The sequence below is a fragment of the Ambystoma mexicanum genome, chromosome 12 (assembly GCF_040938575.1).
Source record: "Ambystoma mexicanum isolate Mex_15411 chromosome 12, UKY_AmexF1_1, whole genome shotgun sequence".
In the NCBI taxonomy this organism is placed as follows: Eukaryota; Metazoa; Chordata; class Amphibia; order Caudata; family Ambystomatidae; genus Ambystoma; species Ambystoma mexicanum.
Genome location: NC_090936.1, coordinates 925,367,400 through 925,394,573, shown reverse-complemented (window position 1 = coordinate 925,394,573; position 27,174 = coordinate 925,367,400). Strand labels below are relative to the sequence as shown.

Here is a 27,174-nt window from a genome sequence, read left to right as displayed (position 1 = left end):
AACCCTAACCTCTACAGCAGGGGAGCAGACTTATGAAATTCCCAGGGGGTGCCCAGTTATATGACCGCATTTGCACGTAGTCGCCAACTTGGTGCGAGGGGGATGGGGGGCGCAGAACAGTGGAAACATTGACTAGCATGTACTGCATATACTAAAGTCAAGTAAGAAGGAGATTTAAGCCTTGCAGTTGCATTCCAGTAGGCCAACACTACTCCTACTCCACCCCTCTATAATCATCCAGGTTGTAGTAGCCCTCAAAAGGCAGAGCAACACAACTAGGATGGGAGAACGAAATGCCATCCCATCCAGTGAGTGTGTCAAACCTCAGCAAAGACTGTGCCTGTGCCTCCTACCTTGGAGCACAATCTCACTAATTTGTTGCAAATCTCGCAAGTGGCGCATGGGAATCCCATGCGTGTGTGTGGGCTGCAGACCCCGGATCACATGGTCACTTCTTCATTGTGAAACTCTGGCCAAGGCTCTTTGGGCAAGCATTCAGGATGGCTCTCACACCTTTTAAACAGTGTGATATATTAAGTGGGCACCTCACTCCTTGGAGCATTGTATACCTGTTTCTGGTAATCTCACAACTGAACATACAGTTTCACTCTTGGTCATCTCCGGAACCCCATGTATATTAATTGAGTCAGTCTCCCATCTGGGAAGACAATTATATTTCTGTTAACACACTCTGAATTCTCACTCCAGTTTTCTCGATCTATAGATCCATACCATATTCATTCATTGCGTGTGCAGGGGTGATAACTTGTGTCTGAGAGAGCTCATTCTTTCATTCAGGAGAGATAAAGGGGTAACCCCCTGTATGTGGGATCAGGCTCATTTTGCCCCATGTCCCCTCACTGCAGAATGAGAGAGCAGGTTTTAAGACCCTGCTGATTCTGCTATCCTACAGACTCGAGCCTTCGATCCCTTGCCCCATCACGGCTTCCAACAGCCTGAGCGGCAGCTTATGGACAGCAGGCAGCTCGAGACATGCCTTGTGCCAATTGAATGTAGCCAGATCTACTATTTAGATACTGGGAGAGTGCCATGAACCGGTTGTAGGTCAAATGGTCGAATGTAAATGGTCGACAGGACAAATGGTCGACGCTAAAAGGTCGACAGGTCAAATGATCGAATGTTTGATTTTTTGTTTTTTCACATTTTTTATTTTTTTTGGGGGGTCCCCCCAACCCCCTTTTTTTGCTAAAAACCCCTTTTCTTCCCTAAACGAAAACCTAAAAAAAATATATAACTAAAAAAAAAATTGATCATTTGTCCTGTTGACCAAATTGTGTCAACCATTTGTCTGTCGACCATTTGACTAGACACCCCATGAACCCACATTGGTGGTGAAGAAGCACTCAACATACAGAACACCATGGTATAGTGTTGCAGCCCTGCTGAGAAATGACAATTCGGTCTATTTAAATGTAAAGCAGAGTGGCTGACAATTTGGTCTGTTTAAATGTAAAGCAGAGTGGCTGAGAATTACACGCACTGTGCCATTAAAAATAAAGCGGCCGTGGTGGGTGGAAGTGCTGCTTTGGTGTCATCAAGAGTATGCAATTCCCTGCGTGGTAGTGTTGGTCATTTCCTATTGAAGTATAGCAGTCCTATTGAAAAGTGCCATTAAAAGTGAACCTGTCCAGTAGGCTGGATCAGTACTGCCCCCATAAAAGGTGTAGAAGCCTCTGTGAGAAGTGGCAGTACTGTCCCAATGGTGAGAAGTGTAGTATTTTCACATTAACTATGCTTAAGCACTTTGGGTTATTGAATAGTGCTGCTACATTCCATACCTTTAAATATATTAGCTCTTGTATAACCACAACAGTGTTGAGTTATTCTGATGATGCTGAAGATGATGTTAGACTTGCTCAATAGTTCTGGTTCTGTACCATTAAATGTACTTCAGATCTTCAGAGTCTAGGGAGGATAGCCCAGGGGCAACATGCTCGCCTTGGAAGCAAGACAACATGGAGCAACACAGGTTGGATCTCTCGGTCTGCTCTTAGAAACCTCTGGGTATTATTACGCGCATTATTAAAATAAATAAATCTGCTGAGAAGTGCTGATGTTGTCCCAAAAGTATAGCAGCCCCACTAAGATGAACTAGCACCGCCTCAACAAAAGCATAGTATTACAATTATAGAAGCCCTGTTTAGCGAGTTAACTGAGGAGTACCAGCATTGCCCCATTTCAAATATGGCAGCTCTAGTAGAAAATAGATTACACAGCCCTGCTGAGAAGTGCTGTTACTGTCTCTTTAAAAATATAGAAGCCCATTAGCGCTGCACCATTAGGCCCTGCAAGTACTGTCCCATCGAATGCTATTACACTGAACAAGGTCAACAGTATGGCAAGGTCCATACTGGGTTCTATGTGATAATTCTGCATTTTGAAGAACAAATACAAAAAAGACTGATTCATTTCGGCCGATTTGTGTGGTCTTCAAAAGGCTGAACTATCACATTCTACTGCCCCCCCACCCGGCTAACTCCCCCCAAAGAAGGTTTTCCCACCTCACCCCACACTCCCACCCTCTCCCATGCTGTTACCTTCCTTAGAATTTGGGGGAGTTACCTCCCTCAAAGCCTCCGTTCCCCGCCCATAGCATTCACCCAGTCTCATTTGCCCTCTCCCTGCCACCTTCCTTTGCAGATGCAATGCAAGAGGGGCGCACAAATGTACAAATACACCCAACCCAAAAAGATTTTTAGAAATGGAGGCACAGATGCAAAGCAAGTCTGTCCCTCAATTTCTAAAAATCTTTTTGGGTTGGATGCATTTGTACATCTGTGCACCCCTCTTTCCAAGAAGGGTGCAAGAGGGGTGCACAGATGTAGAAGTATACCCAAACCAAAACGATTTTTAGAAATTGAGGGACATGCAGCAAAGCAAGAGCCTCTTGCTTGCATCCGTCCTTCAACTTTTAAACACAATTTTTAACCTTTTTTTTTTCTTTTTTTTTACCCGTGCCGCCAGAGAGAGATGCAGTATGGATGGAACAAAGGGCCATTCATACTGCGTCTCTTCTCTCCGGCCCTGGGGGGGGGAGGGGGGTTCTCAGCCCCGACTTCATTCTGCCTGCGTGTGCCCGGGCCCCAGAGCACCCGCGTTCTCGGCGCTGCTTCTCTACAGCACTCTACTGGACGGCTCTCTATGCAAAATCGCACTTGTAAAATCATACTGTCTACAAATCTATAGTCTTTCCACCTTCGTGTTGCTAACTGCAAGCCTCTCTACTCGGTGTTATGTTTTGTGCATATGTTAATTGTTTATCCTCATCTCAATGGTTCAGTGTGAGGTCACTATGTTCCACATTACGTTTGTTTACATTCGATTCTGAGCTCGAACACACTCAGACAGTTGGTGTTGCTTGTTCTGCCCCTGCAGCTGTGTCTGCTGCCTGCTCCCCTTAATCTTGGATAAATACCTTAAACCTTCTCATGGCGTCATCCTCATTTAACACTGGCGATGAGGATACAACTCATGAAGCAGGCAAGGAGCCATTCACCCGCGTTTGTGCTGCGTTACTCCACGGGAGGCGCTGTCATCCCCTGCCTGCCATCCTCCTAGCCCTGGAAAGCAGCGCGGAGCAATTTAGGTGCTCGGAGCGCCCGCATACAATGCTGCATTGCCCCGCGGGAGGTGCCTTTCCCTGCCTGCCGCCGTTCCCGTCACTGAAGACGGCACAGAGGACCCAAGGAGCTTGCAGCGCTCGGAGCGTCCACTTTGAGCTCTGCAGAGCTCTGCCAAGCAGCAGACACCGTGGCCCCCGTCCGGTGACAGGTTAGAGGAGGGGTGCAACACAGGTGGGCAGGAGCCAGTTAATAGACCCTTGGGCTCACGCAACCTATTAATTTTTAAAGCAATACGCTTTCACTCATTTCTGGGCTCGCACACCGTCCAGTAAAGGAAAAGTTTCCCACGTCAACACGTAACGTGTGGGCGGACTCAGCAGACATTAATCCATGACGTGCGAGCTGGTCTTGTTTGTTTTCCTTCTCCGCACTGGTTGTGGTTACTAAGCAACCATATATACATTGTCACACCGAGCAGTGTGTTACCATTCTCTCCCAGGGACCTCTGATTTTGAGGTCATAAAACATCCTGCAACCAGAACTTTCCCTCTTCTTTCTGTAGCCTGGAAGGGTCACATTATTAAGTCACAAGGCGCCACAGGAACTGTACATTCCACCTGGAAGCTCAGGAACTGAACGTTCTGAATAGATTATTGTGGTGCTCTTCCCAGACAATAGTGAATTCTTTCCACTACAAATCAAATTCATTGCTCCACGCAGTACAACACTTCGAATATGGCTGCAGCATTTCCTCCGCCTGCACCCTTTCTTACCGAACCAGGTCGCCCTCCTGTGAGATGGGACAGATGGATTTGCATGTTTGAAAACTACATTGTGGTACAGTTCAGCCAGAAGAAAAGCATTGCTTTTCCACTATTTGGGCCCGAGGGGCGCATTGCTTTCGATGGCCTTACACCAGGTGCTGAACAAGGGGCAGGCGATGCTGATGAATACCTTGTGGCCATCAAGAAAATGAAATTTTTTCAGCGCGCCCAGGATAGCTCTGAATCTGTAGAATCTTATGTAGCATTATTAAGGACCTTAAGCCACACATGTGACTTTGGTGATTTAACAGACTCTCTCATAAGAGACCAGCTGGTACGATGTACCAATAGACTCAGAGTGCAGGAAAAGCTACTTGCAAAAGATGTGACTTTGGAACAAGCCATAGAACTTACCAGCAGTATCGAGCAAACCTCTCAGTATATGAGAGAAATGAAAATAGACAAACAAGCTGCACAAGGTGTTGCGCAAAATGTGTGTGCGATAACAACAAAAAAACGAATCCACCTCCAGAAGAGATTGGTGGAACCAAAGGTGTTCCAGGTGCAGCAGCCCCAACACTCTGCCAACTCTCCAACATGCCCAGCCAGATTTGCGGACTGTTTCAAATGCAAGCACAAAAGAAATTTCGCCAATGTGTGCAACGAATCTTCAATAAACTTAGTGGAGCCGAGTGAACATAACAACCAAACACCCGGTCAGCCCATTGCCAGAGCATCAGAAGGTCCACCCGTCCAAGAAAGGAACACAAAACATATTTTTCACATCTACGCTGTCTCGGGTGAATTTAAAGGACCAGTTGTTGATTTCCTAGTTGATGGATGTCACCTTTGGATGAAAGTAGATTCGGCCTCTCCTTGGACCATAATTTCTGAAGACGCATTTAAAAATGTTCTCGGCAAGGATCCTGGAATTCTAGTTCCTGCTGAAGTTCAGCCTTGTGGCTATGGAGAATCCACTATTATACTGATTGGTGAATTTCAATGACATGTCATATAAGGGAAGGGGAATGCACAGCTGAGATATTAGTGGCTGAAAAGGGTGCATCACTTCTAGGTTGGGACGAGCAAAGGAAACTGGGTGTTCGCATTCAGGCGGGTGCCACAGATCTGATAACAATTGCAGAAGTTCACAATAAATGGTCAAAAGAATTTCCGGAGATGTTCACTTCAAAATTGGGAAAACTGATCAATTTTGAACATGACATCAAATTGAAAGGAAGTGCGCAACCTGTTGTGCACAAATTGAGGCCAGTTCCTCTGAAATTGCGGTAACAACTTCGAGAAGAACTTGATGATTTAACACATAAAGGTGTCATTGAGCGAATTGAGGGCCCCAAGTGGCTTTCTCCAGTAGTACTCGTCACCAAGAACAATGGAAATGTGAGACTTTGTGTAGACCTCAGAGATCTCAGTAAGAACATATTCATAAAGAGACATCCTTTACCTGTTATACCTGAGACACTAGCCACTCTAGGGGAACCTAGCTGGTTCTCGGTAATTGACTTATCTGCAGCATACCATCAAGTGCCTTTATCCAAGAACTGTCAGCATGTTACAGTTTTTGTCACCCCTGAAGGGACTTTCAAGTATTTACGTATGCCCTTTGGTTTGGCATCCGCTGCCTCAGTATTTCAGAGAGTTATGGAGGAAGTACTAAGGGATCTCGAAAAGGTTGCTGTGTTTCAGGACAATATCCTAATTTATACTGATTCTGAGTGTGAACATGACTGTGTATTGAGACGTGTATTACAAACATTGAGAGAGGCTGGTCTTACGGTACATAGAAAGAAATGTATAATTGGTGTCAGGGAGGTTGAATATCTAGGACACAAAGTATCTGGTCAAGGAGTGTCACTCAAAGCTAGTCTGGTAGAGAATATTTGTGGAGTGCCAGCACCAACTGACAAAAACCAACTTAGATCTTTCATGGGGATGGCAGAATTCTACCACAAATTTGTTGATAAATTTGCCACCATTTCTTCACCCTTAAGGATTTTAGTAAAGAAAGGGATACCTTTCAAATGGTCTGAAGATTGTCAGGTAGCTTTTACAGCCATAAAAGAAGGTATATCTAAAGCGCCCTCATTAGGTGGTTTTGTGAGTGGGAGGAAGACCATACTTATGGTGGATGCTAGTTTGTCAGGTTTGGGTGCCTCACTTTGTCAAATAGATTCAGGAAAGGAAGCACATATAATAGCATTTGCTTCCAGTCCCTCGAAGGGGAGCTGCAAGAAATTACTCAGTGATAGAAAGAGAGGCTTTAGCAGTCTTTTGGGCCATTCTACATTTCAAATTCTTTCTTTGGGGACTGGAATTCCAAGTTAACTCTGACCACAAGCCATTGGTACAGCTTTTGAGTAGCAATGATTGGGCCAAAGGTTCTCCAAGGATTTCCAGATGGATGGTAGGGTTTACAGGGCTATAATTTCAAGCTGAGTTATATACCTGGCAGACATAATGTGGTGGCTGACTGTTTATCCAGTCTTCAATAGAAAATGCCAATGATTTGTCAGAAATGGTCAATGAGGAGGACATGACTATTTCAGATGTGGTAGGGTGTGCTGTAAGCATAGATGAATGGCTTGAAGCAGATCGAGTGGACACAATGATAGCTAAGTGAAGGAATGGACAAGGGGTGGATGGCCCAACAAAGAAGTGTTAGACAGGAGTTTTGATCGCTACTACGAGGTCAAATTGGAATGAAGTCTGTCCGAAGATGGGATTAGGAGGAGGGGCTCCAAAATTGTTCCTCCTTCGGGTATTAGACCCTGTTTGGTTAATTTAGCTCACCAGTGCCACGTGGGCATGAGTGGCACCAAAAGACAGCTGAGACAATCTTTTTGGTGGCCGGCTATGGGCAGTGAGGTGGAGAAGAGTGTTTGTGTGTGCAAAGAGTGTGAGAGAGCAGATAAAAGAAAGATGGTCAGGGAGGCTCCTCTTAGTCCTCTTTAGGTTCCCATGGAACCATGGAAAAAACTTGCAGTAGACATAATAGGTCCCATTCAAGGACTAGGTGATGGGTTTAAATTTATGGTGGTGTTAGTAGACTATGACTCCAAATGCCTAGAATGGAAAGCTGGACACTGTCCAGAAAGTGATTCCAAACTTTCAATCTATTCCAAATGACATGAAAAACATCATTGGATGGAAGAGCGATGTTAACATTAATGGTGCTGTTCGCATTAACCGCTCTTTCTTAATGAATGCTCTCTTTAAGATTCAATCCCTGCAAAGTCCTGTGACAAATGATATTGAGTGGATTAGGCTTCCAAATGAGAACAATAACCGTATGTTGTCCAAAATGTTTTCACCAATAATTGCGAAATTGATATGGGAACATCAAAGTGATCTAACAATACTTGGGCTCGAGATGTTTGCCTTCACGAAGATCACGGATGTAATGGACATTTTAGAATTTCAACCTCCTCCTGTCACCATGGCAATTAATAACACCGAAAACTTAATTGGCCACAACAATCCTTCTAAAAACATGAAGCAACAACTATCAGCACTCACGAAAGGCGCTAAAGGGTCTCAAATGGCTTGAACTGTTAATCAAAACAGCCGCCAACACAACTTTCCCTCAAGCCTCTTCATAAATTCATGACCTCAAGGTCGCTTCGTGGAATTGTTGTGGTTTTTCTAACTTAATAAAATGGAGAAATAAGTCAAATCTTGAATCCCTTCCACACATCTTGCTGGTTCAGGAAACGATGGCTGTAGTTAACATTGAATTAGATGGTTTTGTTTCCTATGTACACCCTGCGTCAAGAGGTTTGGAAGGTAGACCCAAAGGTGGGTTGGCTGTTTTGATTGACACTAAACTAGAGTTCGCAATCAAGAATGTTTACGAATCTGATCTCTTACTATTGGTTGACATCACATTCAAATCCCTCCACAACGGAAATCTATTTATAATTTCCCTGTATTGGAATCCGTACCAATATCCAATAGAAAGAGCCTGTCAAATATTCAATGATATGCTTAACGAGGCTTACATTAATTCACCTTGTGCTGAAATAATTATAGGAGGGGATGTTAATGCAGCTCTTTGGTACAATAGTATCAGTCCGGCCCATACCTCAACATATTCCCAGATGGCTCTTCAAAAGGGCAATGTATGAAGGGAGTTCTTAAAATGCTGGGATGTTCATTTGTTACAACTGGCATGCAATCACACGAAGTTTACTTGGAAACGAGGGAATTTGCACTCTTGGATTGATCATATGTTGGCCTCTAGGTCTATCAGGGATGAGCATGGAGGTAGGCACTATTGACACCCACTTGGGTGATCATTTAATGATAGCAACTTCGATTGTCAATCATCTAAAAATGCGTTCCCCTGTGACCCTTTTAGCATTAATTCAGAGTGATACACCCAGATTGTCAATTAACTGGGCTCCTTCAACATGTAGGAGATTTACTGCACTAGTAAATAGAGATCACTGGAAGAACAATGGGGAAAAACAGTCACGATAGGGATGTAATCTTAAATTGGAACTTATAGATGATTGCCTCTCATCTCCTAAAAATGAACCAGAAGGGGGGAGCTCAAATTAGAACTAAAAATGAAGTCGCACAACACTTACATGAAATTGCCTCTCTCAAAAGGAAGAAAAATGTTGACCTTAGAGATGCGAAGAAATCCAGGCTGAGCTTCTCCAACTCTGAGTATATAACGATGAAAAAAAATCATATTTAACTATAAATTCGCTTTGGGCCAGATACGGCTCTGAATAAAGTAAAGCAAAATCAAAGAATAGTTAACTTGTTACGTAATCATAAGACAAAAGACAGATGGAGAATTATTTGCTCAATAGATAAGGTTGAAATTTGTGAATTGGACTCTGGAATTGGTAGTTCAACGTGGACTTCGTTCTTTCTCTGTAAATTTGCTCTTCCAGTAGAATTCAGATTGTTTGAACATCCCCCTGAATGTCATCTACTACCAAATGGCTGTCCCTGGGGCACCATTGATACACTTCAGGTAATCCATAAATTGAAGGGATCCAAATGTGCTGGCCCCGATGGCCTACCCCCATGTTTGATTAAAGATGACCCTTTGTTTTGGTCTTCAGTTTTTAACAACATGTTTAAAGAAATCTTTTGTTAAAAAATGATTCCGAATTCTTGGCTTACGTCAATTATTATTCCTATACACAAAAAGGGGTCTATTGCTGACCCGAATAACTACGTAGCAGCAAAAATATTTACTTCTCTAATTTTACAAGAATTGGAATTGTTCTCTCGCAATAATGCCTGTCTTAGCCCGTCGCAAGTAGGGTTTAGAAAAGGCATGGGCACCCCCCCCCCGAACGCTTGCATCCTAGAACATATCATTTTATATGCTAACTGTCCTTCCAATAGTCCAATCTTTGTCGCTTCACTAGATTTAAAGTCAGCCTTCGATTGTGTTATAAGAGGTAAATTATGGCAGAAAATGCGTGCCGCCAACTTCCCCCGTATTTGATTACTTTAATAGAAATGCTACATTTCAATACAAACTTCAAAGTACGAATTAACCGTGCAGGACCACTTACTGAGTCTATACCTAGTTGGATTGGCGTTAAACAAGGTTGTAATCTTGTCGCCATCCTCTTTAACCTCTACTTGGCTGACATAGACGAAATATGGAACTTTGACAAATATTTTGCAGTGCGCATAGGCTCATTCACCATCTCGTGGTTAGCTTATGCAGATGACATTCTGTTTGACCAAACTCAGGCACGGCTTCATATGAAGTTGGAAAGTTTTCTACAATATTGTAACATCAACAATCTAAATTTAAATCCTCAAAAATCAAACATCATTGTATTTTGCAATAAGAAAAAAGTTCAGCATTTTCAGTGGACAATTGAGGCTTCGTCTATAGCAGTTTCCCTAAATCTACCGTACCTAGGACTAATTTTGACGAAAAGAATGAAAGAACTTCTTATGGTAAAACTACTCCCTTTAAGGAGTCAAATGAAAATCTTACATTATAAAATGTGTAAATTCTCGTTAATCCCGGTACTGGAATTTTATCAGAAAAAAGTTGAAGCAATATTACTGTACGGTGTAGAATTATTTTTACATGATTTAGGCCCTTTATTAGATCAACTTCAAGGGTCTTTGTGGAAATATACTCTGGGACTTCCAATGTTGCTGCCAAATGTCATGCTCAGGCACGAATTAGGCCTAAACTCTCTTTCAGCTCGATACAATTGGCGTCTTCTCTCCAACTTTGCCAAAATGATGTTTCCCCCTAAAGGTTCATTGTACATTAGATTAAATCATATGCTAGTTAGCAGCAACCCCCCCGTCTATGGCTCAGTATAAAGGGCGCATGTTATCTATTTTGGAAACAAATTAACATGTCTGTTGAGGATCTAGAGTTGTTCCAAGGAAAAGTAAAAAAAAAAATCTGGAACAAGAATGGGCGGATGGTGGTTCACAGATGCAAAAGTATTCATTTTCAGAATATACTAAATTTTGCCATAAGCAATCTCCACGCCTTATGTATGTATCATTGTGTCCCTGTGCACAAGTACGCAGATCATATATGTCTACTGGCCTACTGCGTCATAACGGTTTTTAGCGTATACACAGCCGTACCTAATCCGTTTGGAAGATTAAATGATATACACCGTTTTCACGAAGGTTGCGCAGTAGTCGCATATCCAAGGCCTGTCCAGCCGAGAAATCTATTGGCCTCATCAGTACGAATGTGCAGATAAGGGGAAAAAACTGGAGGCAAGAAATTTACCTCCAGTTTTTTTCAGTCCTCCAGATTAGGAATCGGAAGCATGGAGGTATGTCATCCGGAGGTAATTCCTCCATTTTACAATCAAGTCCTATGCGAATGGGGACTAACCACCACTCATAATCAGATGTGAATTTCACAGTTACCATTGGTTGTAATTGTCATTCCATTTTTAGGAATTAGCACTTCTAATAGCTTCAAACTGGTATCTTTAGAAGATTGCAGGCAGGGTGCTGATGGAAATCCATGCATCACTTTATTCATTAAAGAGAATGAGCATGGTTAAACATGGTTATAAAAAATCAGTCAGGCAAGTTGATGTTTTGGTGCAACACTTGCTCCCCATCAAATACGGCATCCTAGTTAATTACAAACATGAAAAATAGTAATAATTATGTTTTTTATATAGTTCATTAGACCATTACATGTATGACCATCTTATTTATGCAAATCCCCCTGTGTTTTTAGAGAAGTTTTTAAGATTCAAGTTAAATTTGTTTTTAAGTAATGAAGTGTCCGGTGCAAGATTGGGGGTCCCGCGATGTGGGAGATTGTGTAGATTTTACCATGTTGAGGTACAAACACTAAAACATTTGGTGATGGCATGTGGAATTTTAATTCCTTTAAGAAAACGAATGTTCTCTAGATTTATTAACCATGATGTGATGTTCTGTTGTCACAATTATTTATGGAATTGAGTTTTGATTTCTAATGCTTTCAGTATTATAGTTTAAAATTGTTTTGATTCTATTTTAAAAGTTGTTGAAATGTATGTTTTATGTTTATTTTAGCCTTGTATTTTTTTAAGTGTATCTGTGTGTTTTTGCGAAAGGTTATTTGTTAACCATAATGCAAGGAAAACAAATTAAACAAAAGAATCCTCTTTGGAAAGATGAAGGCTCAGTTGTCCCGGTCAAACTTCGAACATCTGTCTAGAGGTTTCACCCAGAGCTGTGAAGCGAGCACTTCACTTGCTGAGCTAACTTAATGGCGTTAACATGCATCAGCAGTTTTGAAAGGAATGACGCAAACCAAAAAAGGAAAGTGAAGGTTTAGCCAAATGGCTGAAACAAGTCACCCGGTTGCCTTGGTGCGGTACAGGTAGCCATTAAATAGATACCACAAACAAGCTTGCATTTTTGGAATAGGTAGTTTCAAAGTTAAAAAAAACATGATTACACAATGCTAAAATATCAAGTATTCAGTGTTCTTGTACAGTTTGTCGTCTCTCTAAATGCCTTAATGTAACTTTTGTTTTCATATTTGGTTGCAAAGTTCATTGCATTCACAAATAAAGTGGGTTCAAGCTTAGAGATGCCACCTTAGTTCAGTGATAGTTATTTACACTATTGCTTGTTCTTTCAGGATTTGAATAAACGATTGTCGTTACCTGCTGATATCCGGATACCCGATGGATACCTTGAGAAGCTGCAGATAAACAGCCCACCCTTTGATCAACCATTGAGTAGGCGTTCTCGGCGAGCATCCCTGGTAAGATGTATTCTTTTTGCAATTTAACATTTGGGTTTAAAAAAAAATAGGCTGTCAGGGCAGTTTAGCAGCTGCTTCAAATACGTTTGTCCGATCTAATGGGGAATCCGATGAGCATACAATTTCTTTGCTTTGGCAAAAATGGTTGTTGGATGTTCTGTATGGTTTTGTCGAGAAGCCCCTCAATACTCGCACTAGTAAAAATGCAACCCCTAGGGAAAAAGCCCCAGCTCACCTCTTGCCATGAAAACTAAGTGCCATTGAACGTTCTGGCAAAATCAGTGCGAACAACACTTTATGAAGGCAGACAGCGTGATCAGTGACGTAAAGTACATACTGTGCAGACGCACGTGGCTAGTTGTTCGAGACCCTATACATAGGCTACCTGCTCCATAAGGGATGCCAGGCAATTGGTCCCAGCCCCTTCAGTCCATCTTCTTCCACATGGGTTCTTCCTTTCATGTCTTAGGGTGTGAAGCTACCACTGATTGGCAATTATGTGAAGAAAAACAATACACGCTCTATCTCTAACCTGATGTGCACCTGGTACTGCAGACATGGGCTAAGAGGATGCTTCGAGGCCATCTCTTCTAACAAACTACACCTCGATTCTAGACATGTTGGCACCCAACCAAAGATCCTCACCCTAGTTTTAGCTATGTTCAATCCCTCCCGGTACCTTGCAGCATAAATCACGCAATCTACAGTGACGGCAGCTGATACCTGTTTTCAGATCTTTGCTGATTGATTGGGGGGGGTGGTCTAACAGTTTTATGGTTAGTGATCTGGGACTAACTTATCTTGGAATGCAGGGGGTCTTGGGACTGGGGCTTTTGGGTGCTATTTCTTAGAGCTGGGACAGGAAGGGTGGTAGGCTTATCCCCTTCTTCTCGTGGGATCGCTTTTCACAGCAAGCTTTTAACCCACTCATGCCCTTGCAGGGCGCATTCCTTCTGGGATACGAAATGTTGACAACATGAGACAATGAAGGGACTACGAATCTCTGCAACTCTGACCTTCCTGACCGGTGACCAAGTTACAATCTGTTACCGCCGACATACACTTTATTTCTGTGTGTGAGACACGGGCCTGTGGCCCTGGATTCAGTGCAAAACTACGCTGCCATTCCAATATGGCTGCAACTATCTAAGATTGCGTTTGATTCCCCATACCAGGACAAAAACATGCACGTCCTCTCCCGCCCCCCACATTACGGCCTCTAGCGACATCCCCTACCCCTGTGACCTCCCCTAGCACCTACTGTACTTTCACAGGCCTCTGTTTAATCAGAAAGCACTAGGGGGCTGGGAAGATAATTTTTCCTTCCCAACAGTTTATAAGTATTAGAACAGTTTGTACTGTGCTTAAAAGATATTTTGGAAGTTGTACAGTTGACAAAAAGAAGTGTTGCTTCTGACAGATAAAAATGGAAAAGTGAATAACTTGTGAACTCTTATGGTCCTTTTGATTAAGGTAACACATTGTACGATGGCTGGGATGGAGAATAACTCACACCAAACAAGAAGACCAAAGAGAGCCCACCGGGCTACCTTCAGCAGTGTGTGGGAATTTCTCTGCTCTGGGATTACTTGAGGTCAAAAATGAATGCAGTCAAAACCTTCAAAATCACTGGAGCATGGATTAACACTCTGCGAAACCAATGTTTTTGCTGCTTGTGCAGAAATCCTTGACTGGAAACAGCCAGACACTTATTGATGAAGTATGACGCCTTGATAGCATTGAGATTGACGGCCCTGAAGGCAGTTGGAATTGGCCACGATTTAGGGGAGGAAGAGCTATGGTCACTACTGATAAATGGCAATGATGAGTCTTGCATTATATTCTTCACAAATTTGTGGAGAAAAATAGTATTGATTCTAGAAGCCCTTGATGTGTGTGTACTGAGTGGGCGGAGCAGGTGACCCTAGCGGTCGGGTGGGAAGACTGGTGAAATGCCATTGTGGTTTCGTTGCAGGGTTTTGAGGCAGGAATGGGGCGGATGTTGTATTTGGGTTTGTCAAGTTGTGTTGAAAAGTTGTCTTTGGTATAGCTGTATAACACGTTAATTATTTTAAAACGAAAACATCGTGAGTTCATTATTTAGCTGTGATTTGAGCACTGACAAGTCTCCTTTAGATTGTTTAGATTTATACATGGTATTTTCTACCGTAGTCATGGCTATTTCTGCTTCATTTAGAATGAGTGGTTCTCCAAGTGGTTCTGGCCTTCCTGTAAGGGAAGGTTGACGGCCCTCAGGAGTGTCTATCTAGTAGAGTTTCAATGTCTTCCTCTTGTTGGCGTTCATTGTCCAACATTTCTTTGTATTGTTTGAAATTGACAGTTGTTAGACTACTTTCATTTGCTTTGAATGCGGCTTCAAATGAGTCCTTGTCACCTAATAATTCTTCTTTTGTCCAAGGTTTAAACAGTGGCAGTAGGGCCATGTAATAAAGTTCTCTTGATTGCAGAGATTTAAATAACTGTGATTAATTGGGCTGGGTTTGGTAAGTTTCACTAGGCGTCTTTCTCAAGTTGAGACCATATTTGCCAGTTACCTCATCTGGTGTGACTTTGGGCTATGTCGTACAGGCACATGCTTCCCAAAGTAGTACTTCTGTTTTATTTATTTATTTATATTTATATAGCGCGCAAGCAGCCCAAGGGCATTGAGGCGCTGTTACTTTCATGAGCTTAGTTACAGAGGTACAGACGTGGTAGCAGTAAATGGCACATTGCATACAAACACAGACATAGGTATCATTACAGCTTATTTGATTGGCCAATACAGATTAAGCAGTGGGTCCTATGGTTGGTATTCATGCCGCTACGAAGGACCTTATGAGAAGAGGATGGTTTTCATTGCTTTGCGGAAAGCGAGGAGGGAGGCCTCACTTCGGATGGTGGGAGGTAAGGCATTCCAGTGAGTAGATGCGAGATATGGGAAGCTGGATCCACCCGCTCTAGCTCTTTTTACTCGTGGCACACAGAGCATGTTGGTATAGGGTGATCTGGTTGGTCTTGTAGAGGCGACGGGGTGGATTCTTTGTTTGGGTAGTATGTGTAAATTGTGTCAACAGAGAAGATCTCCTGGCTGGAGAGGCTTCTTCCCCTGACTGGTGGGCACAACCAGTTTTCCTTTTTCTTAGCACCCCAGCCCGGTTTGTGGTCGAACTGCCCGTGCCAAGCAGCCGGATAGCCACTCACCACTGAACCGCGAATCACCGGACTGCTCCTTGTACCTGAGAAACCCCACGGCTGGTTTCTTCCCTGGCAGTGCAACGGACTCCTGTCTTCCTCCACGACGAGATCCTCTCTTCCCCCGAACGAAGCACCGACTTGCACCCGCTGCCAGGAACAACTGCCCCCACTGGAGCGTTCTCACCACTTTAAGGTACCGTGTCCGCGAGGCCTCCCTTTCTAAAGATTGCTACAAGGTAATAATAACTCCTTAACCTTCTGGACTGGGCTGGCCGCCTTGACCCTCTAACTAGTCCCTTTCTGTGGTCCAACTCCTTTTTGAACCTTTACAAGACCTTTGTGCACTACAACCGTGTGACCTTGGACACATTTCGTTTGGATCCTCTGAAAGTGGATCCGGCCTCTTGAACTCTAACTTCACGGTTTTACTTTGCCTTCCTCTGTTGTTGTGTTCTTGAAAAAGTGTTGGGACCTGTTTCAATTTGTTCTCTGCTTTTCTCTCCCTTTTTAAAACGAAATATTAGAGTGCCATCTACGTTAAGCGCTCACCGCTGTCAAGAAAAAGGGGGGGCTTTACTTAAGACTTTTTTTTTTTAAACAATTTTATTAATTTTAAACCAAACAAAACAAAACCACAATACAACCAAACACGCAGTGCATTTTGCAACAAAATAATCACAGTAATTCTTCAATCTTGTCCACTGCTTCTCCCCACCCCCCTTCATGAGCCTGTCTGTTCATCATTCTCCGTGTCCGCCGCATGCGGCGGGGTCTCGCTTCCTGTAGATTCGGTCAGATCTTGTATTGCTCCAAACAATTCAGCTATTAATGATTTCCATGCCATCAGGGTCCCTGTCTCTTCCTCCCCCCCTACAGTGTTCGACTCTTGCCATACCATTGTTTCTGCCTCTGCCCATTTCTGCAACTCCTTCCACCACACCTCCACCCGTGGCCTATGACAAGTCTTCCATCCCATGGCAATCCTCCGTTTAGCAAGCACATATGCTAGATCTTTCAGTTTATCAACATGCTTAAGTTTTGATGATCTGGGGAACCCTCCCAGCAAACAGGCCCAAACTGTGTCTATAATCAACGTGACTCCTTTCTCGGCTAGCTTTTGTGCCACTTCTCCCCAGAAACGCTCAATTACTGGGCATGACCAGAACATATGTGTCATATCAGCGTTCTCCTCGTCACATTTGGGACATGCTCGTCGTCCCGCATTTTCAAACTTGGATATCCTCATAGGCGTCATATATGCTCTGTGCGTTATATATAGTTGTATTTGTTTTAGTGTAGCATTCTTGACACCTTCTTATGGTATCCCAGTGCCCGTTCCCACATCCCATCCTCTATCGGGGTTCCCACCTCCGCCTCCCAATCTAGCCTCAGCTGCGTCAGGTCCTTCCCAACCTTAGTCATCACCATCTCATACAGCCTAGAAATCTCATGCCCCCCCTCCGATATATCATATATTGTTTCTATGATGGCATCTGGTTCTTCTTCTAATACAGTTTCAGGCCACGTTTCCCGAATTCTCTGCACAATTCTGTGGTACGTGATGTACTGGCCCGCGTGCAATCCTGTCTCCACCCCAAGGGCCTCAAAATCCAAAATGGCCCCCATCTGCCAGACGTAGCCTAACGTTACTAGCCCCACCGATTCCCAATGGGTCCTGAGTATCGCTCTTAACTGCGTATCTTCCCCTGCCAGCGCGACTAGCGGTACCTGCGGGGAGCATGGGAATGGGTTCTCCATCATCCGGCACGCCCTACGCCACATCTGCCACCCGAGCATCATCATCCTGGGGCGCTCTCTCATTTCGGACTTGGGCAACCAAATCATCTCTCTTAAGTGAAATGGGGCACAATCATGTCCAAATAACCTAGATTCAGGGGTTGCCTCGTCTGAAAGCCACTGAGTCACATATTGCAGCTGACTTGCTACATAATACACCTCAAAATTGGGCAGTTTTATCCCCCCTCTTTTGTAAAAGTTCTGCAGCTTCCACAGCGCCACTCTGTTCCGGGTACCATGCCACAAAAAATCCCTACACATACTGTTAAGTTTAGCAAAGAACTTCTTGGGTATCATGTATGGGACATTGCTAAAACAATGCAAAAGCCTGGGCAGGACCACCATTTTTAGCATTGCACCCCGTCCCATCATTGCTAAAGGCAACTTGACCCAAAATTGCATACACTTCTCAATTTTCCTGAGTGCCACCTCAGTGTTATGCTTGTGTTCATCCTCCACCGTATGGTACACGTCTATCTCAAGATACCGGAAAGAACTAACCTCTCACGGTATTTGTAACACCGGTAACCGCATTTTAGGGGTTCCCTTATAGTCGCCTAGCGGGAACATGCTGGATTTTTGGGGATTCATCGCTATCCCAGACAGTTCTGCATACCTCGCCATCACCTCCAGTATGTACTGGAGATTTTCTTCTGGGTATCTTAAGTATAGCAACAAGTCATCTGCTTATAAGGAGATCAGATGTTGTTCTCCTCCCACTTCAATACCTATTGTGTCATATTGCTGTCTGAGGTATATTGCTAGGGGCTCCAGGGCTAATATATAGAGCATCGGGGACCAAGGGCACCCCTGCCTAGTGCCTCTACTCAGTTGCCACCTCTCAGATATTACTGCAACCGTTCTAACTCTGGCCAGTGGCTCACTGTATAGCATCGTCACCCACCTCATATAACCGGGCCCCATGCCATACTTCTCCAAGGCCGCCAACAACCACGGCCACTTGACCGAGTCGAAAGCTTTGACCGCGTCCAATGACACGATCGCCATTTCGCCCTCGGACCGTACTACCCCATTCAATCACCCGTCGGAGTCGCCTATGATTATGGGTTATATTCCTATTCGGGACATAGTATGTCTGGTCAGGGTGTATGAGCTTGCTAATTACTCTCTGCAATTTGTTTGCCAGGACAGCCGTCAGTATCTTGCTGTCCTGGTTTAACATCGAGAGAGGTCTGTAGGAACCGCAGCTGTGTGCAGGTTTATTAGGCTTGGGGAGCGGTATTATGACCGCCTCTCTGAGTGATTCCGGCAACCGTCCCACCTCAAACGCTTCATTGAGCATATCCAACATCGGGGGGAGCACCTCTTCCTTGTATGTCTTATAGAATTCACTCGGGAACCCATCCGCCCCCGGGGTCTTGCAGGTAGGTAACTGCCTCACCACTTCTAACTCCTCCAGGGTGATCGGTGCATCTAGCTCCTCCCTTTCCTCCTCACTTATCATGGGTAGTTCTATATCGTCTAATGTTTCCAATATTTCCTCTCGGCTGCCCCCCATCCTGTCTGCGTAAAGCGCTTTATAATATTCTGCAAACTCCTCGTTGGGTGTCCACTGCGCTACCATCTTCCCTCATTATTGTTCTGATCGGGATCTGGGAGCCTCGTATAGCCACGCTAACAACTGTCCTGTTTTATCTCCTCCCGCATGCTGTCTCTCGATGTACCTCTTATAATTAAGGTTGCTGAGCCTCTCCCAGTGTTCCGCACATTTCTGTTGCAGCCCCAGTACCCACTCCATATCTTCGCATCCACCCTTTAATACTCCCTCCAGCTCCTCTTCCGTCCGTTGTAGCTCAGTTAGAACCCCGCCCTGCAGGCCCTTCGATTTTGCTATCACAACCCCTCGCATCACCACCTTAAAGGCTTCCTATAATGTACCCGCCGAGTCAACGCTACCCGTATTGTCCTCAAAGTAATTTGCAATCTCCTCCCTTATATCCTCTCTAAAGACTGGATCCTTGAGCGCCTCAGCACGAAGGCGCCATGTCGGGATCCGTGCCCTCGGGGGGCGGTACTGCCACCCCAGAACCAATGGCGAGTGATCAGAGAGGACCCTCGCCTTATATTCTACCTGAGTAACCTCCACCATCACATCCGACGTGGCAAAGACATAGTCCAGCCTCGTATGTAGCTGTTGAGGGGCGGAGTAATGAGAGTATTGCCTTTCTTGGGGTTGTCTAGTTCTCCACACGTCCGCCAGATGAAAGTCATCTAGCAGTGTCTGTAGTGCTTTCGCCGCTGGGGAAGGCCTATCAACCTTGCCATCCGATCTATCTACGTTGGGATTCAGTACACAGTTAAAATCACCACCCCAGATCACTGCGTCACCCATACATATGCCGAGTTTGGCACTCAAATTCCTGAAATAGGCTGCTGTATCCCGATTTGGGGCATATGTATTTACAATGCTTATCTCTCTATTCTCTACCAGTCCTCTCAGCATGACCATCCTCCCATCCGTCTCCGCCACCTCCTGCAGTGGTTGGAACGGAACATGCGGCGCCACCCAGATTAGTACCCCCCTGGCATACGCACAGTATGTGGAGCCCACCACCACCCCTTTCCATTTCCTAGCAATCAGCTCCATCTTCTCCCGTGTCAGATGCGTTTACTGCAACAGCGCGATATCTAACCTCTGCCTCTTCAAGTATAGCATAACCTTGTTCCTTTTCAAGTAGCTGTTAAGTCCCCTGACATTCCACGTGACTATTTTAAGATCCCCCATAGTTCAATACTATCCTCCTTATCTACCTCCCGCAAATCCCACCTTCCTGCGCGACACAGATTCAACCATACAATTTTGCTAAATAGGCTCATGTTCAAACTAAAACTCAAACTCCCCAAAACTATATACATATCCAACTCCCCGCCTCCCCCCCTCCCATCCCTTCCCCAACAATACCCTTCCCAACTGTTGCCCAGCTCCATCCCTGGATCTCAGGCACCCTCACATCTAGCCCCGTCTAATATACTCAGAGCTCAGTAATATACTCAGAGCTCAGTGGGGTGAAGTCGCCCTAATGGCCACTTAACTGTTAATACTAAATGGGGGTGTTAGGACTAGCTCTACAAGGCTCCTTAATGAAGCACCAATCTCAGTGCACACACTACATTATCTATCCTAATCTGGTCTCATCCACTAACAGGTCGAATCAGTGACTATAGTCAAGTCCCATAGTCTTAAACCGCTCCCTTTCCCAGTGTTCTCATTACTCATTACTTATCTCGTCCGTCTCCTTCTCCCGTCTGGATGTCGGGCTCCTGGGGGGAACCCTGCATGTCAAGCCATCCCATGGCATCCTCCGGAGTGTCAAAAAACAAAGTCTTGTTTCTGTGAAAGACTTTCAATTTCGCCGGGTAAAGTAGCATGTACTTGTGGCCTGCTTCCCTCAGTCTCCTTTTAACAGCCCCGAAGTTCATTCGGCTCCGTTGCACCATCAGGGTATAGTCTGGGTAGGCTGTTATGTTTGCCTCCCCTCGCTTAATTGTTCCACCTTTGCGGAAGTGTTCCAGTATCCTCTCCCAGTCCCGGTAGTTAAGGATCTTGGCAATAACTGGCCTAGGTGGGTTGCCTGGCGGCGGCCTCCTCGTTAAAGCCCTATGCGCTCGTTCCACAGCGAATCCCTGAGACAAGGCTCATCCAGGTATCTCCTGCAGCAACATGTTTTCAACAAACTCCGTGGGATTGTGGCCCTCCGTTCCCTCCGGCAAGCCCACAATGCGGATGTTGTTCCTTCGGGCGCGTCCTTCCGCTTCCTCCGCCCTACTCTCCAGGTTGCCCACTCTTTGTACCCAGGCATGCAGTTCCGACTTGTGTGAGGCACAATCCGCTGTATTCGAGCTCGCTTCCTTCTCAAGGCTCTCTGTGCGCTCCGCCAGGGACCTTACGTCCTGTCGGAGTAGATTCACTTCTTCCTGCACTTCACCGACCTTAAGGTCCAACGCTGTTTCCAGTTGAGACACCACTATTTCGAGCTTGGCCTCCCAGGCCTCTTTCAAGTCTGCCTTCAGGTCTGCAATCGCGGCCAGGACCTCCTGATTCGTGCCCGAGGCGGCCATGCCGCCTGCGGGGGGCTTGTCTTTGCTCTTGGCGCTTTCCGGGCACGGCGGTGTCCTGGCAAATTCGTCCAGCGTGGGTTGCTTCACTATTAGTCTTGAAGGCTTGTTAGACATGACGCTGCAGCCGTGTGTTGTGATTCAGCTCACCTCCTATGCTCCACTAGTGTGGGGGGCACACACTGTTTCAATATCTCAGGCCTTACCCAGGCTTAGAGGCATCCAGACCTCAAAGGCTCATTTGGCCTCCTCCTTTACTTGTCTAGATCAGTCCGCCGTAACCAACAAATCCACTCACACCCACCTACTGCTCAAACCGGGTGCCCTTTCATTCCGGATCCACCCGTTCCGTGTCCTAGTGAGTCTGTGCACTGCAGAAGGCCAAGCCAGTGTACCGCATTCCCGCCACTGATGCAGTGTGGCGGGGTCCTTGTATTTATTGTGTGTTGGCAGCTCTACCTTATATATAGGGAGGCTACGTTTATTGTGTTTGCCTTTGTTCGTACGGTTTTGTTGGGCAATAGCTCATACTCGCTGCCTTGCAATCATTCAGTGGTGCAGTCCTGCAGTGTTTTCCGTTTCTTCTGCCCCGCTCGTTCATGTGTGCTTCCCTGGGCGCATCAGCTGCTTGCTACACATATGGCCGCTGCAAGCAGCCCTTTTTTCCCAGGCGCTTAGCGTCCAAACTTCGGGGGCCTCGGCCTCCACGGCGCGGTCACACGCGCACACCCGCGGGGTTTCATACTTCCTTCCCCGCTTTCCGTGGGGTCGCCTACGGCCCCTTCTGCGTTCCGGGTGCCTGCAGCACAGGTGGCGATGTTCGGCTGCTCACTACACTGCACTTCTGGGTGTGCCAGCCAACGTGCGTCCTCGTGTGCACTCGCCCTTCCCCCTATCGCAGCTGTCCTCGCAACAGGCTCTGTTTGTACGTTCAGTGACCACCCTGTTCAGAGACTGCCTCCGTCTCGTTCCCGGGCCAGCATTATCTATTGTTACAAAGTTCCAAAGCCCAAGTCCGTTTCGCACAATCCTGCTGCGGCCGCATGTCCTTTTCCCATCCACTTTCGAGTTTCCTTCTAATGTGCACGGCCGCTCAGTCTTCTTGTGTACAGCATCGCATCACGGCGCATGTGTCCTCTGTATTCTACCCAGTTTCTGGGCACTCGGCATCCGTGCCCTGGGGGGCTCCAAGCTTCGCCGCACGATCACGCTCACGTTTGTAATGGGTTTCACTTTCCGATCGCCGCCATCTGCGGGTCCCTCTTCGCATACGCCATGACCCAGATGTTCCAGCATGGGCCATGACACACGGTCGCTCACTCCGCTACTTGCCGGGTATCCCAGCCGTGGTCCGCTCCTATAAACACACGTCTGTTCCTCCACTATAGCGATCTTTACATTGGGCTCAATCCGCATTGCCAGAAGTTCCTTTGTTCGGATTCCGCCGCCATCTTTCCGTCAGCCCGCATCAGCCAACGGAGGTTACAAAGTGTCACAACTCCTGTAAATTTCACTCGATCTGCACGCGGGAGCGTGCATCAGGTTCAGCTCACTTTCCCATTTCTTCTGGCTACATTTCTTGCTGTTGTAGATGGTTTCAAAGCTCACGCTCTTCCGGATCAGTTGTCGGATCCAGGAGCACACGAAGAGAGCAGCCTATTCCATGGCTGCCAAGCCACGCCCCCGCTTTACTTAAGACTTGTCTAATATTCTTTTAAGGGAGTGTATATCTTTTAGTGACCATGTTTTTGAATTGCTTATTAGTGCCTGTGTGTTTTTCTAGATGTGGTTTTAAATAAATAATTATATCTCTTTTACACCAAGCCCTGGTCAGTGTTTACTTGTTCTATTGTGTGCTCTTGACCTATTGTGAATACTCTGTATAATGCCTAACTCTTCTTGAGGGAAGTGTGACTGCTCAGCCACAGCTACCAAGTGAATCTGTGTGGTACAGACTGCTACCAAGTGGGTTTACTGCCAAACACCTCTAGTCCTAAATCTTTTGCAGTGGTCCCAGAGGGAACTGCACAGGTTTCTGCCTAACAGAGCCTCAATATTTTTCTCCAGAAGCTACCTTCCAGTGATGCCCAAAGTTCCCAGGGAGTGAATAAAAACCCCTTGCTCCGTCTGTTGGCACAGGGAGCACTTTTAATGTATAGAAAATGAGCACCAGATGAATTGAAAACTTTCTGAATTTTCTGTGAATCAGCTTTGCTTGAGATATTAGTGTTTTCAGTTTACGGTTCGTAGAATGAGTTCAGCATCCATCTGCCGAATACGGGCTTTATGGAGCGCTAACCAGTTTTCTCTTTTTCACCAGCATAACTTCTCATCCCAGCGACCAATTTTCCTTAAGTCTCTACTATTTTCCTATCAAACTTGTGGTTGTGTGCTTGGGAAGCATTCAGGCCCTTTTTCCATAAATAGGTGTATTTGGGTGTTTGGATTGTGTGTGGGAGGGTGTTCAGGGATGGGGTTTGTGGGGAGCGGGGTAAACCAGCAGGGAACATAGTTCCACTGCTTCTTTTATTACACTTCGAACACTGCACACTACAGTTTATTAGAGTCCTCAATTAAGTCGCAGAAGGAGTCTGAGCCAAAGGATTCTGTTCCAAATGCCACCTAACAGTCAAATTATTGAAGAGGGTCAGTTCTAGCGGGCATCCCTGTTTGAGACCTCTCAGGGTCTGAATTGGACTAGTCCGCAATCCTTGAGAATTCAGTCTAATCTGGACACTAGTTGATGTATATGAAGACCTCCCAGCTGACAACAGATCAAGCGGGCAGTTCCAGGCTTCCATTTTTGCCCACAATTGTTCTCTCCACGTTGTCAAAGGCCTTTCTCAGGTCGACAAAAGCTGTTTATATTTCTTTTTTTTACTTTTTTGAGGGTGTTCCCTTTCAAGATGTTTAAGAGAAAGAGGTTTAGATCTGTACCCACCCCCTTTACAAATCCTGCCCGAGGCGGATCATCTCTATTTGCCCTCGAGATCTATTTCTGCAGCTGTTTTAGGAGAAAGGCAGCAAACAGTTTGCCCAGCTTGTCCAAGGTGAGGCGGAAGTTTGAGGGGTCTACCCTGTTGCATCTCTTGAAAATGGGGACTATTATGGTGGATCGCCATGAGTCTGGGATCACACAGGTCTTCAGGATCTGCTTACAGAGCATACAGATAAATGGCAACCAGACCTTGGAGGCTTCCTTTATCATGGAGTTGGTAATACCATTGGGCCCCAGGGCTCTAGACGAATTGGCTTTTTAAATTAACATTTCAACCTCCAGGATATCCAATGGAAAGGCCCACACCACTTTTGTGTTAGCTGGTACTGGGCTGTCCCACCCCATCTCAGTGGCAAATAATTTCTTCAGTGTACTCCTCCTCGGAAACCACATTGATCAGGGAGACCAAACGCAGTGCACCACCTTCGTTGAGCAATTGCCACGTCGATCTAGCACCTTATTTTTATCACGGTTCGTAGAATGAGTTCAGCATCCATCTGCCGAATACGGGCTTTATGGAGCGCTAACCAGTTTTCTCTTTTTCACCAGCATAACTTCTCATCCCAGCGACCAATTTTCCTTAAGTCTCTACTATTTTCCTATCAAACTTGTGGCTGTGTGCTTGGGAAGCATTCAGGCCCTTTTTAGGCCTTGTGTTGAACTTTAGCAACAACAGCGTATAGGGGTCCAACCGCCAGGAATGGCTTCAGTTTCCGCTAATATACTGATGTTTTCATGGTTTATCCGAAGGTAATTGTCTCCTGTGTGGATTCCACCTTCGTTTCCATACAGTTGCCCCTCCAGGTGATTTTTAGAAGGGCATGGTCGCTTGTTTATTTTTTGGTAGTACTTCCATCGAAATTATATCATTGATTATAGAGCTGGAAATGCATAATCCAAGATGCTGAAGTAAGTACCGTTGGACCAGGTAAGCTTAGCCGGAGGATCACCCTTAGATTGTCCATTCTGCATAAAGAGGTCCCTATCGTTCATCGGCTCTAGCCATTCTGCCACTCTGATCTGCCTTGCCTTTAATTGTCTCTGCCCTGGAGGCAAACTGTTCTCATTGCTCATAATACACGGCAGTTACAATCACCCCCCAGAAGTATAAAATATACTTTCTGCAGCAGACTAAGTTGGTCTATGGAATCGGTTATTGCGTTCAGAAAATACTTATTTAGATATAGCCATCGGGTTTCAATAGACCTTTAATATCAGCTCACATCTGTCTGGACAACTTGCTGTTTCCATCACTTTCATGTTAAGTAAAAAGGGATTTGGGCAGCCGCATTCCATCACAGTTAACCCGCTGTTTTTCACCACTGTGAGCAATCCAGCCGAGGGGCACCCTCTATCTCTGCGGTATAGGTAAGCACTGAAACTATCCAAGCTAGGAGTCGCTTGTAGCCAGGTTTCCTGCAGGCAGATTTCATCCAGGTCACCAGAAAGTATGTCCAAATCTCTACAAAGATGAGCAAATCATCTGGTGTTCCAAAAGGCCATCCACCATGTTGTCACTCTTCATTAATTGGAGAGTGCTGCCTGAGCTAGTGATATTGCGTAGTTGCACCATTAATCATACGTTTGCCCATGTCTGCACAGTTAAGTGTAACCTTTATGGAGCCATTAGGGATCCTCGAAAAAGAAAAAGCCACTTAAATGCTCTTATCATTACATCTATTCATTTTATCATTGTCAAAGATCTCGTCCCCAGCTAATTGCCCAGCCACCACCATATTTAACATGTGGCGTTCCCGGGGCAGCTGCTCCAGATTTAGAGCTTTGGGTGTAGACGGCGATCCTTTTACTAGCAATTCGCTCAGCTGGAATCCCATAGAAAAAAGCAGATGTGCCACTTCAAAGAAAGACGATCTGACACCATTTGACTTGATATGAAATGATAGTTTATATAGCGCCTATACACAATGTGTTTCAAAGCGCTTCAAGGCAAGGGAGGGAACAAGGGAAAATACAATGACATTCTTACAGGCCATGAACAGTAAGGATGTGAAATTAACTATCGTACTCGGCCTGACGACATTTCAGTGAGTGCAAGAGCTATGACATAGATGAGGAAGGGAGGGGGAGAGTGGGAAGGAAATGAAAACAGACAGGCGACTACCGTACTAGGCCTGATGACATTTCTGGTAGAGCCGGTAAAAAACAAGAGGTGAGGGAGAGGGGTGCAGAAAGGTAGGGGAGGAACAAAACAAGCGACTATCATACCAGGCCTGACGACATTTCAGATAGTGCTGGAGAGGGGGGTGCGGAGGAAAAAACCAGTAAGGGGTGGGGGTAGGAGACAGACGAAGTTGCTATCATACTAGGTCCAGGGACAATTCTGATAGAGCAAGTGCATAGAAGAAAGTAAGGGGAGGAGATAGGAAAAGGTAGAAGGGAAAGGAGGAGAGAACAGAGTTATCAGTCAAAAGAGTGGAGAAGCAAGGGGAGAGTGAATACAATTGCAGAAGTCAGTAGTAACGCAAATGTTGCAAGCCAGGA

At 45.4% G+C, this 27,174-nt stretch overlaps 1 protein-coding gene across 2 annotated transcripts in view; it reads left to right on the top strand.

The window, feature by feature from the left end:
• Nucleotides 1-27,174, top strand: part of CDK17 (cyclin dependent kinase 17) — a 1,505,117-nt gene that overhangs the window by 744,637 nt on the left and 733,306 nt on the right. For both annotated transcript variants that reach the window (XM_069629414.1, XM_069629415.1), the window contains one exon: nucleotides 12,477-12,602. In XM_069629414.1, the coding sequence (XP_069485515.1) occupies nucleotides 12,477-12,602 (126 nt within the window). The remainder of the gene's footprint in view (nucleotides 1-12,476; nucleotides 12,603-27,174) is intronic.